This window comes from Neopelma chrysocephalum, unplaced genomic scaffold, assembly GCF_003984885.1.
Source record: "Neopelma chrysocephalum unplaced genomic scaffold, ASM398488v2 Primary Assembly neopelma1_130, whole genome shotgun sequence".
Lineage (NCBI taxonomy): Eukaryota > Metazoa > Chordata > Aves > Passeriformes > Pipridae > Neopelma > Neopelma chrysocephalum.
This window is the reverse complement of record NW_020897792.1, coordinates 196,708-216,619: the sequence shown is the minus strand read 5'-3', so window position 1 is coordinate 216,619 and position 19,912 is coordinate 196,708. Positions and strand designations below refer to the sequence as shown.

Sequence of the window (19,912 nt, the reverse complement as noted above, 5' to 3'; positions counted from 1 at the left end):
TTCCTTTTCCTTTTCCCTTTCCCTTTCCCTTTTCCTTTCTCTTTTCCTTTTCCTTTCTCTTTTCCTTTTCCCTTTCTTTCCCTTTCCCTTTCTCCTCTTCCTCTTTCTTTCTAGAATCATGGAACAATTTCCTAAACCTTTTTATTTCATCTGGGATCAGTTTCCTGCACAATTAAAGAGAAATCCTGATACCATGGGCACGGAATCCCAGAATCCAAGAATGATATGGGCTGGAAGGGACCTTAAAGCTCATCCAGTCCCACCCCTTGCCATGGACAGGGACACTTTCCACTAGCCCAGGTTGCTCCAAGCTTTCTCCAGCCTGGCCTTGGACACTTCCAGGGGTCTGGGGGCAGCCACAGCTTCTCTGGGCAACCTGTGCCAGGGCCTCACCACCCTCCCAGCCAACAATTCCTTTCCAACATCCCATCTAACCCTGCCCTCTGGCAGTGGGAAGCCATTCCCCCTTGTCCTGGCCCTCCATGTGGATAGTGCCTGTGTGAAGCAGGGTTCCCTGTCCCCCCCTGCTCCTCACGTGGCTCCCGTGTGTCCCTCAGGTCGACAGTGACACCATTTGGAATGAAGTGCACTCGTCGGGGGCCGCCCGCCTGGCCGTGGGCTGTGTCATCGAGCTGGTCTTCAAAGTGGCCACAGGAGAACTCAAGGTTGGTATGGGAACAACCCTGGGCTGTGCTGGAGGCTCAGGGATGCAGGACTCCAGGAGCTCCGGGACTTCTTTCCTTCCCCCTTCCCATCCCCTGCCGCCGTGGTCTTGTGAGAAAAACCACCAGGAGCAACTCCACAGTTCCAAAGCACAGTTCAGGCTTTTCCCTGCAACCTCTGCATCCCTTTGCCTCTCTGACTTCTTCCCATCTTTTGTGTGCAGAATGGACTTGCTGCAACCTCTCCATCCCTCTTTGCCTCTCTGACTTCTTCCCTTTCCTGTCTTTTGTGTGTAGAATGGATTTGCCGTTGTCCGGCCCCCAGGTCACCACGCAGAGGAGAGCACCCCCATGTGAGTATGAGGGAGGGCTTTGTTGACATGCTCCAGGGCTTGTTTGATCCACAGCTGGAAATTCGAAAGGAATTTTGTTAGGATGTCCCTCCAGAGTTCCTGTTTATTGAGAGGTGAGATGTGTTACATCCAATTCTCTGGAAGGGGGTAAGATCCTGCTTCGTGCTTTCGGGTGGGTGTTTTCTAGCAAGGATCAGCATTCCAGCCTCTCCTTGCAGTGGGTTTGGGCAAATGTGGGGCATTCCCAGTTTCCCTAGAGCTGGCAGGATGCCTGCTGCTGGAATTCAGCACGTGGCCATCTTCAGTGGGAAGTGGGTCCTAGTGGAAGGTGTCCTACCTGTGGCAGAGGCTTGGAACAAGACAAACCGAAACCATTCCATGTTTCCAAGGAGGAAAGAAGAAATTCCTTCCTCCTGTGTTCCATCCAGGTGATGGATGCACTGGGACCAAGGAAAGCTGTAATTAACCCTTGTCCTTTCCTCTTGTCTCCCCTTCCAGGGGTTTCTGCTATTTTAACTCCGTGGCAATCGCAGCAAAGCTGCTCCAGCAAAGGCTCAACGTGAGCAAAATCCTCATAGTGGACTGGGTGAGTAAATCCACTTCTTTCCCTTTGGAACAGCAGGTGGAAATTATTCTGGGTGGGTTTTTTTCTTGCAAGGGGCAACCCTGTTTTTTTTAGTCACGTGTTATCTGTGCTCTGCAAGCGAAAATTTGGGGTTTAAAGTGGTGGAAAGTGTTTTAACAAAGACAAATTTCTTAAAGAATCCACAGTTTCCCAAATAAAATTGTAATTAAGAAGTAGTTGCTTTCTAAAACAAGCCCAATCCACAGTCTCAAGGATAACTCCAGGGTTATTTTTCTCCTGGTTCATCCCAGTTTTCTTTTCAAGATGCAAGGACCAGTTACTGGGAGGAACAGGCTGCCTGGCACAGCTTGTCCTTGGGATGATCCCTGTGTCCTGCCTCTGAGAAAGAGCTTCTTTGGGGTTTTGCTGTGGCAATGTATAGATTTTTATATTTTTTAATAAATTTCCTGTGGCTGTGAAGGCATTAGAGTGGCTGGACATCAGCCAAGAGTTTTGATTATATTGTCAAAAGGGCTTAACTGAGTTAAAATGGATTTATTTGTCTTCTGGACCTGCTGGAAGGACATCCTTTTCCTCACTTCCCACCTGTTTTTCACAGCAGGAAGGGGAATTTTGAGCACCTGTCCAGTTCCAGGCTGTGTTTCTGCACCGTGTGAGGGATCTGGAGATGGGTTGTGTTGTTCAACCTTGTTGGATCCAACCCAACTTTACTGGTATCAGATGCAAATCTGGGGCCAAAAATACGGTTTCTCCATCCCCCCAATCTCTGGTGTGAATCCAGTTCTCTCCATCCAAGTCAATCAGTCCTGTCTCAGGTTCCACAGACACTTGGGATTGTGTTTATTCTGTGTTAAACAAGGAAGCTGAAGCCAGGTGAGCAAAGCAGGTTGTTCCCATAAACTGCTTCAGCCGGATCAGGGAAGTGCTGAAAACGAAGCCCAACAGCAAGAACACCCCCCAAATCCCAAATTTATGCCTTTAATCCACATTTTTCTGAAGATATTAATCTAATAATATCTAATATTAATCTAATCTCTGTCCCTCAGGATGTCCACCATGGGAATGGGACTCAGCAGGCCTTCTACAACGATCCCAATGTCCTTTATATCTCACTGCATCGCTACGACGATGGGAATTTCTTCCCAGGCAGCGGCGCTCCCGACGAGGTAAGGGCATGGATCAGCATCAGGACCTGCTCAGGTGCTCCCAAGAATCCCTCCTACCACCTCAATAGTGCTCCTTTGGGAACACATCCCTCTGGTTTGGGAGTTTGGGGCCTTCCCATCCAAGTCCTACCGGCCGTGGGCTTTGTGTCCGGCTCGAAATGAGTAATTAATGAGCAATTAAGGAGTAATTAAAGCTCTCCAGCCCTTAAAGGACAGCCTGTTCCAGAGGAGCCCTTTGCCAGCTCTCCCAGCACTTCGTGTCCTTTGCAGGATTTCCCCTTTATGGGATCCCAGGATGGTTAAGTTTGGAAAAGCCCTCTGAGATCACCAAGTACAACCATTCCCACTACCCCACGAACCCTTGTCCCCAAGTGCCACATCCACATTTTCTGGACACTTCTGGGGATGGTGACTTCACCACTGCCCTGGGCAGCCCCTTCCAATGCCTGACCACCCTTTCCATGGAGAAATATTCCATAATATCCAATCTAAACAACTTGTTTCCTCTCATTCTGTCCCTTGTTCCCCAGGAGCAGAGCCCGACCCCCACCTGGGGGTCCTCCAGAGGGGTTTATCAAAGGGAAATTTGATGGAATACTTAGTTTTGAGTGCTCTGAGATGCTCCAGGTGACACCTGAAAACTTCTTACCCTGTTTTCTTACCAGTTTTACATTTTCTGATTCACAGAACATCCATGTTTCCATTTCAACCCCTTAAGAAATTAAATGGGACGTGATGCTGCTCCATCACCCTGTTTGTTGGGAAGGAACAGCCCCTTGAATCAGTCCTGCTCTTTAATAATCCAATAATCTCACAAAATATCTGGTTTTGTGAGGAAGCACTAAACCATGCACTCTGTATTTAACCCCTTCGAGTCATTTTTTGATGTGTCTTTCCAGACTGAATAAAACAAAAGGATACAAAAGAAATTCAGTCAAAGCCCCAGTTGAATAAATAACCCTGAATCCCCTGGCTGTGCATTGTAGAACTTTCAATTCATTTTCAAAACATTGATGTTCAATTTTACTTTTTTTTCCCCATGCAGAGACGTTCTTGGGAAACAAATTGCTGGAACCCCCTGTTTTATTTTTCGGTTTTCCCCTGTCTCAGGTAGTTGCAATCAGGGCAGATGGGGACATGCAAGGAGGGGGATTTAATTCCATCTCCATCTCCCACCCACGTGTCCCTCAAGCAGCCAAAACCTCTTCTCTGTGAATCCTCTTTTTCCCCAGCAGAGGGGGAGCTCACTCTGATTAAAATACGGGTTTTTTCCCCAGTTGCAACTGTAACGACATAGAAAATATGCCTCTGGATAAAGCTGAGAATTAATTATGGGAGGGTATTGCATTCCTGAAAAAAAGGAAGAGGATCCAGGTGCTGGTGAGGTGTTTTTTGGGACAGCAGCAGCCAAATTCCACTGGTCCTCAGCTCCCATACGGATCAGGGCAGGGAAGAGCTTTATTTTCACTCTTGTTTTGTGGACCAGAGAAAAATTCACCTCACTGTTGAATCCGAGAGATGTGTTGCCAGAATTCCCTGTTTCCATATGCGTAATTAAAAGTCCCCTTTCCCTTTTCCAGGTTGGCACAGGAGCAGGAGTTGGTTTCAACGTTAACATGGCATTTACTGGTGGCCTGGATCCACCCATGGGAGACACGGAATATTTAACTGCTTTCAGGTAAGAGTGAAGAGTTCCTCTTCAAAATGTGTTTTGCACCTAAACTGGGTTTCTTTCTCCTCCTTAATCTGGGCTTTCTCCCTTTCCAAAGTTAGAAGTACAGGATTTGCATGTAGTTGCAGTTACTTTTTGAGTGCCATGATAAAAACAAGGTGAATTAGGATATTTCTGGCTGTGGCCTCAAGGGATGGACAAATTTGCTGCTCACTGTTGATTTGATCCATGGATAGAAATTATTCAGTGATAGGAATAAGCCCTTCTGGTTCTGGTTAAAAATCTTGTGACCTCTTTAGGGGCAGTATTTCTATGGCTGAGCTCACCTGGGTGGGAAAAGGGGGATAAACTTTGGAAAGAGTCAGCCCAGGTTGGAAGTGGGGGGTGCAGCTGCCCCAGGGCCCGAGGGGGCATCTCTGGTACCCAAAACTGGCATCACTGGAGGTTCCAGACAGAGCTGGGGATGAAACTACTTGAGTCAAGGTCAGGAAAGAAGGTTTAGGTGGGATATTGGGAAGGAATTCTTGGCTGGGAGGGTGGGGAGGAGCTGGGATGGAATTCCCCAAGAAGCTGTGGCTGCCCCTGGATCCCTGGAAGTGTCCAAGGCCAGGTTGGACAGGGCTTGTAGCAACCTGGGCTGGTGGAAGGTGTCCCTGCCCATGGCAGAGGGTGGAATGGGATGAGCTTTAAGGTCAACCCAAAACATTCCATGATTTTTTTTAGACTGTCCTGTCCCACACCTGCCTCCCACCTGTGGCTCCAGCCTCTCCAAGTGGAATTTTTTTAACACTTTCAAGTGGTTTTCTGTCCTCACACCAGGTTTGGTGACCTCTGGTGACCACCCCACCTAAACTCAGGGAGACATGTCCTTCCCAAGGCATGGGATGTGAATTTCTGGAATATCACCTTCCTGGGGTGGCATTAAATCTGGGAGCACTCTTCCCTGTCCTAAATAACGTGTATTTATCTTCTGTTACACTGAGCAAAAAGAGTTTTTTCTCCCTCTTCATCCTGCCATTAAAAAGCCTTCTGAGGATATTCCCAATTTAAAATAACGTCTTGTCAAATCCCTGTTTGCTTCCTGGAAGGCAGCACCTTGCTCCAAGGTAGAAGTCTGGTTATCCCAACATTCCCAAGCCTGATCTCTTCCTTAGGCAGAGAACCTGGAGCTGGGGATGGAGCGACATTAAATATTAATTAACTTTCCAGGCTCCTGGAAAATTGCCTTTTCCAGCCATTCCTGGTGTCTTTGCCCGGAGAGTGCAGCTCTTTGGGGAACATCCTTCGGAGCTGCTCACAGCCCTTTATTTTAGGAGTTTTTGGGAAGCTCCCGGGGCTCCATGTGCACACCTTCACTCCATAACTTTAACGGGAAGCTTTTTCTTCATCTCACTCCAACGTTGGGCACGATAATCCATTATCAAGTGACCTTTTGAAATCTCAACCAGCTCCTTTGAAAAACATCCCCCCCCCCGAATCTTTCTATTGATTTGAATGTAAAATAACTCTTTGAAGTTTGCAATTTATAGTCCCCCGAGAGTCAGAAAGTGAAGGGAATGGGTCATATATCCTATTTTTTTTCCCCCCTTCTTTCCTTGCTTTAGCCCCCTGAGACAATTCATGCCTTCAAGGCAGCACCTTGTTATTCCACCCCATCGAATGCCACGTTGCATTTGCCGGGGATCAAACCAGGAGATGAAGGAAAGATAAGAAAATTGGCCATAATGAACTCCAGAAGCAGGAGGCATTTTCACCGTGAACTTGGAAACTCTGCAGTGGAGAGCTGAGCTTTAATTCAAACCAGTCCCGGTGCCAAACTGGGAAGGCTTTGAAGTCTGGAGAGGAATCAGTGGAAATCCTTTGAGCCAGGCAAAGATACTGATAGACTTTTTCTTTTTTTTTAAGCCTTAACTCTTCACGTTCCTGCCTATTTTTGGGGGGGAAAAAAAGTCCTTTTTCTGCGTAAAACGAGCAGAATGAAAGCGAGCGACCCACTTGATGGTTTTATTTCAGGGCGAGCCAACGTGTGGGTTTGAGAAATGAAAACAACGGAGCAAATTGTCCGTAGAAATGAGGGAATAAATAATTCCTAATAAACTCACTCATCCCCACACTGAAAACCTGTTTCGGTGCGGGTTTACTCTATCCCAAAAAAAGAGAGAGGGGTTTGCATCAGTGATTTTCCTACTCTTATTTCTTCTCCAAATATTGGCTCCCCCCTCTTGCAGTGGGGTCACAGAATCACAGAATATTCCGAGTTGGAAGGGACCACAAGGTGCCCGGGCTCTCCTGACCTCTGGATGCTCCTTAATCCCACCAGGATGTTCCAAAAGTGAGAACAAGGGTTAAAAATGTGCCTTTCCCTGCACTTTATCCTCGTTATCTTCATAACCCAGGGCTGAAATCACCGCCTCAGGGTTGGGGTGGTGGCATTTTTTAGGGGGGGACACAGGGTGGTGATTCCAGAAGGGATTTGGGGAATTTTCTGGGAGCTTGGAACAACTCCACTCCATCCCAGTTTCGGGCTGAACTCGCCCCCAAAATTTGTGGGCAACCCAAATTGCAGAGATTAGGGAGAAATGTATTCAACCTTAAAGGGAAAAATTCAGGACATGTCATTCCCAAAATCCTCAACTCATCCAGACCTTCCTGGTGTCTGTTACTCTGTTGTTCTAGAAACAAACACTTGTAAAAGACTTGGAGGGTTTTCTGACCAGGATGTGTCGTTCCCTGATATTTTATACAAGCAGGAATTTTGTTTCCTTCCCCAAATCCTCCTCAGGAACATGCAAACCCAGCTGAGAGACCTGCAGGAAAAACGGGAAAACTCCGGCTGGTTCCTTGTTCCACGGCAACAGCAATTAGTGGAATTAAATTGTATTATCTGCTGGCATTTCCCTGGGAATTTACCGCAGGAAGGTTTTCCTGGTGATTGGAGTGGGATTTTTGCTCCTGTCCCGAGGTCTCCTCCACAGTTAGAATTCCATACGCGGCTCAACTTTTGTTTCAAACACCTGAAGCACAAGGAAAAGTCGGGACTGTTGGGAAGATCCTGCAAAAAGCATTAAATGAGTGCAGGAACCAGTTCTGGGGGGGATTTTGGTTTTCCCTGGGAGCCGTAAAGCGGGAATAAGGAGCAGGAGGGGGGGAAACGATGATGGTTTTGCCTGGATCGGTTGTTTCTGTGTTTTCAATTTCATGCTCTTCTGACACTGATTTTATCCCCAAATTCCTAATCCCTTTGGACATGGAAAATGAGCATGGAGATGGATGCCTGGAGAAAGAAAGTCTGGAATTTTCGGGAGGCTGATTAGACTTAGGAGCAGTGGATGACATTTTGGGTTATACATGCATTTATATATATACACATTTATTTTTTATATTTTTATATATATACAGACATACATTTATATACAACATACATAACATATATAAATATATATTTTATATATATAAAAATTTTAAATATATAAATATATAATGGATAATTATAGACACACAACATATATAAAATATATATATAACAAATATATGTAATGTGTACATATGTACATAACATATATAAAATATGTACACATAATATAGAAATATACACATGATATATAAATATATAATATATAAATATATGCAGAATATATTAAAATGTATAGTTAAAATATATATAGAAATATATACATGATATATAGATACATATAATACCTAAATATATTCATAATATATAAAAAAGTATATATCTATAAATATATGATTTATATAAATATATGCATAATATATACTTATAGACACATACCCATAACATAAAAATATAGATAATTTATATAAATATATGTATAACATAGTCTTAACATATAGAAATATGCACATAGCATATATGAAATATATTTAATATATTTACATAAATATGTTCATAATATGTAATAATATATACTTAACATATGTAAATATATGGATAACAAATAAAATACACTTAGATCAAGAGATGCATAATATATAAAGTATGTACTTAGCACATATAAATATACACATAACATGTATAAAAATGTAGCTAATTTATATAAACATATGTATAATATACACTTAACATATATAAAATATATTTATATAAATAGATGCATACTATATAAAAATATATACTTAGCACATATAAATATATATAAAATATAATTATACAAATAGATGCATACTATATGAAAATATATCCTTAGACATATAAATATACACATAACATCTATAAAAGTATGTATTTGCATACATACATGCATAATATATAAAAATATATACTTAACATAGAGAAATATACTCACATATAAAAAATATTTATATAAATAGATGCAAAATATATAAAAATATGTACTTATATATATACACATAACATGTATGGAATATAGATAATTTATATAAATACATGTATATTATATACTTAACTTATATAAATATACACATAATATATAAAATGTATTTATATAAATATATATTAATGTATATAATGTATTTTTAATATATTATTTATATATTATATATCATTTTAAAAAATATATACTTAGCACATATATATAACACATATAAAATATATGTTTATACAAATAGTTGCACAATATGTAAAAATATATCCTTAGCACATATAAATATCCACAGAACTATATAAAAATATAGATAAAACATATATTTATATGTGGCCAACAGCGGGGAAAAATGCTCAGCCTCCTAAATTTCCCTGATTTCCTCGCTGCAATCGAGCATTTAAACCCCAAAGTAATCCTCTCTCGGATTGTTTCACCTGCATATCATTTATTAGGCATTTAATTGGCGGATTGGCTGATCCCAGGCTAAAAATAATTCCTTCAGGCCTCTGGAAAATAGAGCTAAAATTGCATTTATTTTTTTTCCTCGCTCCCAAGCGATGGCAGGACACGCTGGGGAGGTTTTGCTGTTTGCAGCCACCAGTTGTCCCTGTTCAGCTTTTTCAAAAAGAAGGATTTAATTTAGTTTAGGCAAGCCAAACAAGCCTCTGAAATTCAGGAAATTTCAATTTCCTCGTGTTTTAAAAAATTCCACATGGATTGAAGGAATATTCGGTGTTAGGACTATTCATTCCTCGCTGAAGAACTTTACAGCCAATCCTTAAATGCCCCAATTCCAGGCAAAACTGCTCATCTCCTGGATGATAATTTGAATTTCTGACTTTTTTTCTGGTCTCCTCAGCCGGGCAAAGCCCTGGGATTGTTTGAATCCCTGTTTTCTCTCGAGGACTTGGCTTTACTGGGATGGATCTGAGCGAAGGGGCTGGTTTTCCATGGGGACAAGGAGGATTAGAAAGGAAAAGGCTGGATGAGATGGGCCTGGAATGTTGTTCACAGATGGAATCTGGGAAACACATGGGATTTCTTTTCCTTTGTTTCCAATTAAAAAGGCAAAATGAGGGAATGCTGACTCTGACCCTCCTGGATCGAGTTTTATGTCCAGAGATACAGCTGCTGTTATGGATATGGAGCATCAACGTGGGCTGTGGCTTTGGAATATTGATCTCTTTACTCTCATATCCAGGGACAGGAGCCCAGGGAACAGCTGGAGCCTTGCCAGGGCAGGTTTAGGTTGGATCTCAGGAAAAGGTTCTTCCTTCAGAAGGTGCTCAGGCACTGAACAGGCTCCTCAGGGAAGTGTCAAGAGCTCCAGGAATGTTTGGACAGCGCCCTCAGGGACAGGGTGGGATTGTTGGGGTGTCTGTGCAGGGCCAGGAGTGGGACTGGATGATCCTGATGGGATCAGGAGATTCTGTGGTTCTGGAATTTGGAGAAAATCAGAAGCAAGAGGAGCCCTTGAGAGTTTGGGTGGGAGTCAGGGGGGAAGGAGAGGCTTCAGGTCTGGATTTGGGAGCGGTTAGGATGTGTTCGGACGATCAGCGGGCACAAACTGTCCATCTGGACCTCTTGGAGAGGCATCAGGGGACCTGGAACATGTTCCTTAAAACTCTGAGGGACCTGCCAGCAACACACAGCACCTCTTGGAATTGCTCCCAGTTGGAGGTACGTGCTGGAGTAACCACCTGTGGCTGGAGGTCACTCCATCCTGCGCTGCAGAAAACTCTGGACATCCTCAGAGCAGCTTCTTCTGAGCCCTGGTTTACTTTGAACCAACAACTGCTGCTTGTCCTCTCCTAAAATTCCACCCCCAGGGCTCAGGGTTGACCCTCGGGGTGGGGCTGTGCTGGAGGAGGCACCTCCAAACCGCTGTCACCCCCTGGGGACCTCCAACCATGGGGCACCAACTGTCCCTATTCCTCTGGAGCCTTTGTCCTGGGCCATCAGTGGATGCCCATGGCAGGGGGTTTGGAGCAAGATGGTCCCTCCCAACCCAAAGCATTCCATGATTCTATGAGCTGTCCCATGGCCAAGAATCCTTAAGGATCCACGCTCCTGGGGGGTTGCTCCGTCCCCACACCTTGCTGATCCCACCCTTCCTGGCAGCTCCCATGGCATGAGAACTCTGGGGGAAAAGATAAATCTGATGATTTTAGGAGTTTTCCTTTGGTTGGGAATAAAAGGGCTCAGCAGGACTTCGAAGTTCAAGGAGAATAAAACCCTTGGCCGTGTGTGCTGGGTTTGGAAGTGCTCTTCCAGTCCTTGGTGAGGGAGGTGGATTCTATGGATTTGTGGTGGACTTTAGGAGTGTCCTGGTAGCACTTGGACCATCCCAGCACGGAACAGGCCTCTCTGGGCTCTGTTTCAGAGCATCCCTTAACTCTTCTCAGTAAAGCGACTTTCTCGTGCGTGCAAAGATATTTACGGGTTCCTGCTTTGGGATGTGAATAAAACCACATCAGTTCATGCTGTAGGAAGTTATAATGGAAAAAGAACATCATCTTGAGGTGGGGAACAGGGTGTTTGCAGCCTCTTGTAGGTTTTGAGGAGAAATTGTGGTGTTTGAAGAGAGGGAAACCAGAGGGAAAAGGTCTTTTGGTGAGAAACCACAGGCACAGACCCCTTGTTTCATTTAAATACCTCTGATATTTAGTTGGACAGTCAGTAGTTTATGAATGCTGAGCAATTCCATCCATTTTTTAGTGGATAAAATGTCAGAGGATGGGGAACTTGCACTGGGAGAGCTGTCTTTGGGTGGGGAACCAGTTCAAAGAGGTGTATTTGGGTGGGACATTTGCATTTTAAAGCTTTTTTTTTGCTCCGTGGGACATCCCCCACCTTTCATTTGATGGGAAATGAAAAGTTTAGCAAGGAAAAGAGAAGCCACTTTGCCAAACCTGAAGGAGATATTTTGAAGGAGGACACGGAGACAGTGCCATGAACTGACTTTTTCCAGGTGGATTTGCAGGCTGTGCCAGATGCCCTCTCATTTTCTCCTTATTCTCATGTATGTAGAGCAGGATATGATCCCAAATGGGAAGCACAAGTTATTACAACTCATTTCCCTGCTCACAACACGAGGATGTTGGTGGAAGAAATCACAGCCAGCACAACGTGTTCTGCTCTCACCTCGGAGGAAAACAGGAGCTGGGCTTTGCTGCCATGGAATAACAGCTCCCAGCCTGGAGAATTAAGAGGGTTTAAACATTCCTGCCTTTGTTCAGGAGCCCAACTGATGTGTTCTGTGCTTTCTTTGTGCTGCAGGACCGTGGTCATGCCCATTGCCAACGAGTTTGCCCCGGATGTGGTGCTGGTGTCGTCCGGTTTCGACGCGGTGGAAGGACATCCCACCCCCCTGGGAGGGTATAACCTGTCAGCAAAATGTAAGTCGGGGCTTGGCAAGAGCAGGGAGCCAAAACTGGGGCCAGTTACTGCTCTACAGTATTCCTAAATTTTACATTTTGGGATTTAACTTCAGATCTTCCACTGCGGTGGCAAAACTTTCAGCCTTTTTCTTTGAATTTTCATGAGGTTTTATTTTACAATATATATCTTACCTTTTTTTTTTTTTTAAGCATTACATATTTCAATTTGGAGTGCAAATTATATTTAGATAATTTTATATATTTATAGTATTATAAATATTATAAAACTCATTTGTAGACACGCCTCTGCAGAAAACAGCTGCTGAATTGCAGAGTTAGGCTGGGTTTAATGCAAAATTGCAGAAATACCAGCTGTAAACACTCGCTTTCAATGCTACCACGAGGCCATTTCTTCCTCCAGGGCCCCTGATTAAAATTTGGAGCTGAATATTTTTGTTCTCCACCTTTGAAGCAATTGCAGAGACCCACAAGAATCTCCTTTTTGCTTTGGATCTGGGATGTCTTTGGGAGATGCACTGAAATCCCCCCTTCTTGGTTATGCCGGGTTTACCTGGCACTGTTTCATTCCAGTGAATCCAGGAGAGAGTTTTTTCTTGCAAAAAGGATTTTATTATTATTTTTTAAGAGTTTGTGTCAGCCAGGAAAGTTGTTCTCTCCACTGAACTTCAAAAACCTCGTGAGGGAGCTGAACCTATAAACTTTATATAAGAATGAAGTGAAATAAATTTACGAGAGACAAGTTATTCGAGATCTCCAGAAACACTTGGGAATGAGAAGCTCTTGTTTACCTGCTGCTTGAATTTCCCATGGTTTTCTCCTCTCCCAAAGCAGTGAATCATTTTATCTGCCTGTTAATTTGTTAATTTGCCAATTCTGCAGAACACAAAGCAGGGAGATGGAGGGGAGAAGTTCCCTGGCTTTTCTTTTGTTTGGCTTCTGGGATTTTTTCCGAGGGGGAAGGTTGCTTTGAGGACACGTTTTTTAAATCCTCCCAGCTTGGGTCTGTTTTGTTTAAAGGGGAGAGAAATGTATTGTGTGTCATCTGATCAAAGTGCCGGGTGCCCCTGGAATTTTTATAGCATATTCTATAGGGGAAGAGCTGTCTGCTGAGAACGAGATGTCAGATATCTCTGGGGCACTGCAGTGCTGCTATTCCAGCTGAAATATTCCTGATTCCCCCTCCTCCTCCTCCCTCCCCTTCCACTGCTCCCATTTGGTGTGTCCTGAACCAGTGCTCCCACTCGGCGTCTCTCAAAGCAGGGCCACAATCTGCCTCTTTCTCTCCTTCCCAAGGGAATATTCCCTGCTGGGGTGCTGAGGGGCGACAGGGAGGATGGTGGGATAAGCTCCTGGAGATCCACCCAGGGAGCTGTGGCTGGAATTAAAACCCAACCTGGCTCACATTATGCGTTGAGTCCTTTCGGACTGAACACCCAAAGCAGGGCCAAAATCCGCCTCTTTCCCTCCTTCCCAAGGGAATATTCCCCGCTGGGGTGCTGAGGGAGGATGGTAGTGCTCTGGAGATCCCTCCAGCTCCGGAATTAAAACCCAACCTGGCTCACATTATGCGCCGAGTCCTTTCAAATCCCCGGTGGGTTTTTAATATGATGTAATTCCTCTCTCTAATTCTTTGATCCGCCGCCAGGAGCCCCATTCCAGGCACAACCTTTGCCCTTCTCCTGCATTTGCTCTGTTCCCTCCTCCAGGCTTCGGGTACCTGACGAAGCAGCTGATGGGCCTGGCCGGGGGCCGGGTGGTCCTGGCCCTCGAGGGCGGCCACGACCTGACCGCCATCTGCGACGCCTCCGAGGCCTGCGTGGCTGCTCTGCTGGGCAACGAGGTACGGGGACACTGCACACAGGGGACACTGAACACAGGGACACTGCACATGGGGACACTGCACACAGGGACACCAGCCTGGGGCATGGGGGAGCTGCTGCAGGGCTCTGCAGAGCCACCTGCACAGGCTGGAGACGCGGGCCACATCCAGCGGGATGAGGTTCAACCAGGCCAAGTGCCGGGTCCTGCCCTTTGGCCACAACAACCCCCGGCAGCTCCAGAGTGGGGGGACAGAGAGGGACCTGGGGGTGATGGTGACAGCGGCTGGACATGAGCCAGGGGTGCCCAGGTGGCCTTCTTGGCATCATTTGATGGCACCTGGGCTGGGTCAGGAAGAGTGTGGCAGCAGGACCGGGGGGATGATTCTGCCCCAGGACTGGGCACTGGTGAGGCCTCACCTCGAGTGCTGTGTCCAGCTCTGGGCCCTCAGCTCAGGAAGGACATGGAGGGGCTGGAGCAGGTGCAGAGAAGAGCAGCGAGGCTGGGGAAGGGACTGGAGCACAAGTGCTGTGAGGAGAGGCTGAGGGAGCTGGGGCTGTTCAGCCTGGAGAGGAGGAGGCTCAGGGGAGACCTCCTCACTCTCTACAACTCCCTGACAGGAGGGGGGAGCCGGGGGGGTCGAGCTCTGCTCCCAGGAACCAGCAGTGGGACAAGAGGGCACAGCCTTGAGCTGCACCAGGGGAGGTTTAAGTTGGACATCAGGAAGAAATTCTTCCCAGAGAGAGGGATCAGCCCTTGGAATGGGCTGCCCAGGGAGGGGTTGGAGTCCCCGTCCCTGGAGGTGTTTAAGGACAGACTGGATGTGGCATCAATGCCATGGTCTGGGTGACAAAGGGATGTTGGGGCAAAGGTTGGACTCAGTGATCTCAGAGGTCTTTTCTAGCCTGGTTGATCCTGGTAAAACCACCTTCCTTGGATTTGGGCAGCTCATCCCCCAGAACAGCCAACCCGCCGAAGTTTTGGCATCGCTTTGGGTTCTTTTGACACTCATTGATTTAAAGAGTGTTTTTTTATATAAAAGCTACCTGTGCTTGGCAGTCTGAATTAGTAAGAGTGAAGCAGCTAAAAACTGATTTTTTGGGTTTATCCTTGATCTAAATAACTTGCTTTGTGCTCTTTGAAAAATAACTATTTTAATTTATTTCTGAATTCATCCTCCAAGACTTCCCTTCTCTTTGTTCCCCTCTCTAGACCTATTGCTTGCTTGGCACTGTTTGCAGTTGTGTTTTGCCCTTGGAGTTACATTTTGTATTTTCTGCACGTTGCCGTGTAGGAAAAGGCTCAGCTGTGTCAGAGAAACTGTCTGGAAAGGTCGGGGGATGTGGTTGCAAGATAAGGGCAAGACAGAGAAATACACCAAGGAATTACAGGGTTTGGATTCTGGGAAGCTCAGGGTTTTTTCCTGCAGAGGAAATTTTAGATACTTCAGCTTTTCTGCCTTTTTCCTCTCACACTTTCAGTGTCAGTAGGATTAAGGAAGAAATGCTACATCTGCAGATCTTTTTAAACCTCTCCAGGGATGGCGACTCCACCACTGCCCTGGTCCCCATCCCTGGAAGTGTCCAAGGCCAGGTTGGACAGGGCTTGAAGCAACCTGGGCTAGTGGAAGGTGTCCCTGCCCATGGCAGGGGATGGAATGAGATGAGCTTCAAGGTTCCTTCCAACCCAAACCATTCCACAATTCCGTGAGATTTTTTTGCATCACCCACCTCTCTTAAGCCAAGTTGTCACCACAGACAATTGCTCTGGCTCCATCCACCTTTGGGAGCAACTGGCTCTAGTGGCAGGATGCACTTTGAAAGGGAAACAGTGGGAATAACACCTGAAGGATGTCATTCCTCCTGGGATGCAGGGGGTGACTGCAACGTGGTGTGAGGATCTGCCTGCAGTAAGTGCTTGAGCCAAGCCATGGATGTGTTGGGAAGTGTGAGGCTGTGGGGAGATCCCAGCACTCCCAATACCTTGGATATTATCAGCGGCCTGAGTGGTTTCATTGAGCCGAGTGAGAGGTGAAAAACACGGAATTTTTTAATCACAGCTCTAAGACACTTGAAAATACTTCAAGCTAGACCTGTTCTCGCTTGTCCTAGGTGGGCTGTAAGGCTGTGCAGATATCAGGCCAATATCCCCCCGACTTACCCACACATCAAAAAGCAGGAAACACGAGTTTTATCACGGCCTTTCCTCAAATCTCTTTAATGCAGGGAAGTCGGAGGGAGCGGCTGGTGCTTTGTGCCGCGGCCCTTTGATGCAGTTTGATGTACAGCCTGCGAGAGGCTCCTGCCTGCACACACATGGACAGGCAGCTGTGGGAGCTTTGCTGCCTCAGGAACGATCCCAGAGCCGTGTGGGGACTGGTAGGAAATGAGGGGAACGGTGCCAGTCCCCAAAGCGTCTGCGGAGATCAAACCTCCCGCCTCGGAACAGGCGCTATGGAAAAGCAGGAGCCGGCGCGTTTCCAACCGGCCAGGAAATGAAAGCAGGGCTTTGGCTGTGCAGCTGAGGGCTGGGCTGTGCAGGGAGGCAGTGCTGGGGCTTGGGAATGGATGGACATTGTGGGCACTCATGAGTTGGAAAAGCAGAGGTGGGGTTGGTGCAGGGAGAGAGTTTAATCCAAGCTGGGGGTGTTCACCTGAAGAAGAGAAGGCTCCAGGGAGACCTGAGAGCCCCTTCCAGTGCCTAAAGGGGCTCCAGGAGAGCTGGAGAGGGACTTGGGACAAGGGATGGAGGGACAGGACAAGGGGGAATGGCTTCCCACTGCCAAAGGGCAGAGTTAGATGGGATATTGGGAAGGAATTCCTGGCTGGGAGAGTGACGAGGCCCTGGTTCACGTTGCTCAGAGAAGCTGTGGCTGTCCTTGGATCCCTGGAAGTGTCCAAGGCCAGTATGGAGCAACCAGGGATCATGGAAGGTGTCCCTGCCCATGGCAGGGGCAGGGGATGAGATGCTCTTTAATGTCCCTTTCAACCCAGACCATTCCAAGATTCCATGGTTCTGAGCTCTGCTGATGGCAGGTCAGACCACGAAGCCACTGTTCCATGACCCAAAGCAACCCTTGCCAGCAGTGCTGGAGGGCAGGGCAACCACAGAGAGCTGCTCCCTCCATCAGGGGCATCACCAGCCTTCTGCCTGTTCCCAGGGAGTGACGTTGGATCCTCTGGAGCAGGGATGCCACCATGGGAATTGCCACTGGTGGGCAGTGAGATGGGAAGCACGTGCAGGGGGATGTGATCCTGCAGCCCAGCAGCTCTCACCGTGCTGCCTGTCCCTGCTGCAAATGCTTTGTCCTTGTTTTCACGTGGAAGTGGTGGAGGTTTGTTCAGGATCAGGCTCTCAAGAAGGTACTTAAAACCTCTGCCTGATGCCCAGAGGTGTTTCCCCCCTTTCCCAGGAGAGCAGTGGCTGAGGCTGTTGTGTGTGAGGGTTATTCCAGGAGGAGGAGAGTGCTCTGGAAGCAGGAACGTGCTTCGGAACGGTGTCAGAAAGCTCTTACTTAAACGACTCCTCCAGGAACTGCTTTTGCCTTCCCTTAATGTCAGACAGAAACCAGTTTGGACCAGAACTATTTTTAGAGCAGAGAATTAATAAAAAGTGCAATCCATAACTACTAAATCTGGAATGCAGCAATTCTTGGTGCTCCTGAAGTACCTATGGAATGGCTGCCATGTGCTCATACGAGCAGTCTTGGCTGGAGCTTCTCTTGGCTTGGAGCAGTTAAACTTTGCCATGGATTTTTGGTTTTTAACTATTAAACCGTGGTTGTTCTTTGCTGGAGAATATCCCTGGTTGGGTCTTGGCTGCTATTTTCAAACAGTGGACATCTCTGGTTTTGGATACTCAGCCTTGGAGGTTTGTTAGGAATTCATGCTCCGAGTGGAGAACCGGGGAGGGTGAAGGTGTTCCCCTCTTTATGGGTTTTCCTAAAGGAAATCAAAGAAACCCCAAAACAGCCCTCCAGCAGTGCTGTCAGGGCCTTTCTCTGGGATGTTCCTGCTGCAGAACAGACTTTGCCGGGGTTGTGACCTCATGGTCTTGACACAGGAGGGTGTCCAAGGCTTCTTGCCCTTGCTGATGTTTTCTGGCACCAGAAGAGCCCTGACTTGGTGCTCTGCAACACCCACCTCCTGGAAAACACCATGGAGGAGGATGTGCTTTGCAGTTTGGATCTGATTTCCCTTTGTCTGTGCTGAGTGAAAGCTGCCAGGGCTGGGATGGATATGGGCACTGCTCTCCAACAGGCAGGAGGAAAATATCTCCTGGAAAACAGGAGGAAGTGCTGTCAAGAATGGAAAGGGCATTTTGTATCACGTGCAGTGACAGGAGAAGGGGGAATGGCTTCCAGCTGCCAGAGGGCAGGGTTAGATGGGATATTGGGAAGGAATTGTTGGCTGTGAGGGTGGGCAGGCCCTGGCACAGGTTGCCCAGAGAAGCTGTGGCTGCCCCTGGATCCCTGGAAGTGTCCAAGGCCAGGTTGGACGGGGCTTGGAGCAACCTGGGCTAGTGGAAGGTGTCCTGGCCATGGCAGGGGGTGGCACTGGATGGACTTTCAGGTCCCTCACGAGCCAGTGTGTGATTCCATGATTCAATGATAACATTTCTTTGGTGTTTCTCCCTCCAGCTTGACCCTCTTCCAGAGAAGGTTTTCCAGCAGAGAGCCAACGCCAATGCAGTGCATTCCATGGAGAAGGTCATCGAGATCCACAGTGAGTACCCCACTGACCCAACTGGGTCCCTTTAGGGTTGCCCTGGGGGGACACCTGTTTGCCTTCTCCACGTTCTGGCAGCTCCGTGTTCCCGTGTCCTGGTTTCCTGGCGGTCACTGCACCGTGAACTGGGTTTGTGCCGCCTCAAACTGGTCTGACTGGGCCGGCGCTGTGCACAGCCAGCAGGTCACTCAGGGCAGTGCTTTGGCCCTCGAGGGGGAATTAGGGAATCAGGGCACTGTTTAGATTGGAAAAGATCTTTAGGATCATCGAGTCCAACCCTTAACCCAACACTAAATGGGATTAAAACCTCTAAATCTCTGTAAAGCACAGACTGTGCTGCAATCAGAGCTTACTCTTATTCCTTCAAAAGCAATTAAGTATCTCTGACCAACACAAGTGTTGTTGGTTGTTGTGGCATCCTAATTAAGGATAGACAGGCATGGAAGTGAAACAGGCTCTCAGGCACAGGGTAGGATTGTTGGGGTGTCCTGTGTCCTGTGTTGTGGGTCCCTTCCAGCTCAGGATATTCTGGGATTCTGTGAGTGAAATTTGCTCATATTTCAGGTTTATTCATCCAGGAAGATTAAGATCACTGCATTGGAGCTTTTCTAGGGAAATTCTTTGGGTGATGGAGTAAAAGAGCCTGAGTAACATGGGAATCCCACTGCTATGTCCTGATATCTTCCCACATCAAACATTTGTGGTTTCAAGCGGGAGGGGGGTTGTCTCCCTTTTATAGGGTGAAAAGCTTAAAAGACACCACACTATGGGGTTTTTTTCCCCCTAAAAATGCCAGGTGGCTTTAGAATTTGAATTCCATTTCCAGAATCCATTTTTAAGGATCACTGGGACACCTCAGCAGCACCTTGAGCCAGCCAGTGATACATTGATTTTTCTCTTTAAAATGAGCACAGCAAATTAAAAGGGGTTTGGAGTAAGACCCTCAGATCTGCTGCCCAGCACAGGAGAAATGGAGATGCTTGAAAACAAGACCCTTCCTCCCCTTGTTCCATCCTCACTGTCTGGGTTCTTGCTTTCAGGTTTTGCTGTGGCTTTTTGGGTACCAGGAAATTCCTGGGGGCCAGGAGAATGTCCCTTATTCCCTTCCCTCTGGTGTTTCCAATGAAAAAGGGTGGCAAACTGCCTGCATAAAAAAAATCCATTGAAGGTTGAAGCTTGGACTT

At 46.8% G+C, this 19,912-nt stretch overlaps 1 protein-coding gene across 4 annotated transcripts in view; it reads left to right on the top strand.

Moving 5' to 3' along the window:
• The window catches only part of HDAC4 (histone deacetylase 4), a 164,479-nt gene that overhangs the window by 142,225 nt on the left and 2,342 nt on the right, over positions 1 to 19,912 (top strand). For all 4 annotated transcript variants that reach the window (XM_027698597.1, XM_027698596.1, XM_027698595.1 and 1 more), the window contains exons 17-24: positions 558 to 665; positions 960 to 1,015; positions 1,514 to 1,601; positions 2,648 to 2,767; positions 4,348 to 4,445; positions 12,062 to 12,180; positions 13,890 to 14,023; positions 18,641 to 18,725. In XM_027698597.1, the coding sequence (XP_027554398.1) occupies positions 558 to 665; positions 960 to 1,015; positions 1,514 to 1,601; positions 2,648 to 2,767; positions 4,348 to 4,445; positions 12,062 to 12,180; positions 13,890 to 14,023; positions 18,641 to 18,725 (808 nt within the window). The remainder of the gene's footprint in view (positions 1 to 557; positions 666 to 959; positions 1,016 to 1,513; positions 1,602 to 2,647; positions 2,768 to 4,347; positions 4,446 to 12,061; positions 12,181 to 13,889; positions 14,024 to 18,640; positions 18,726 to 19,912) is intronic.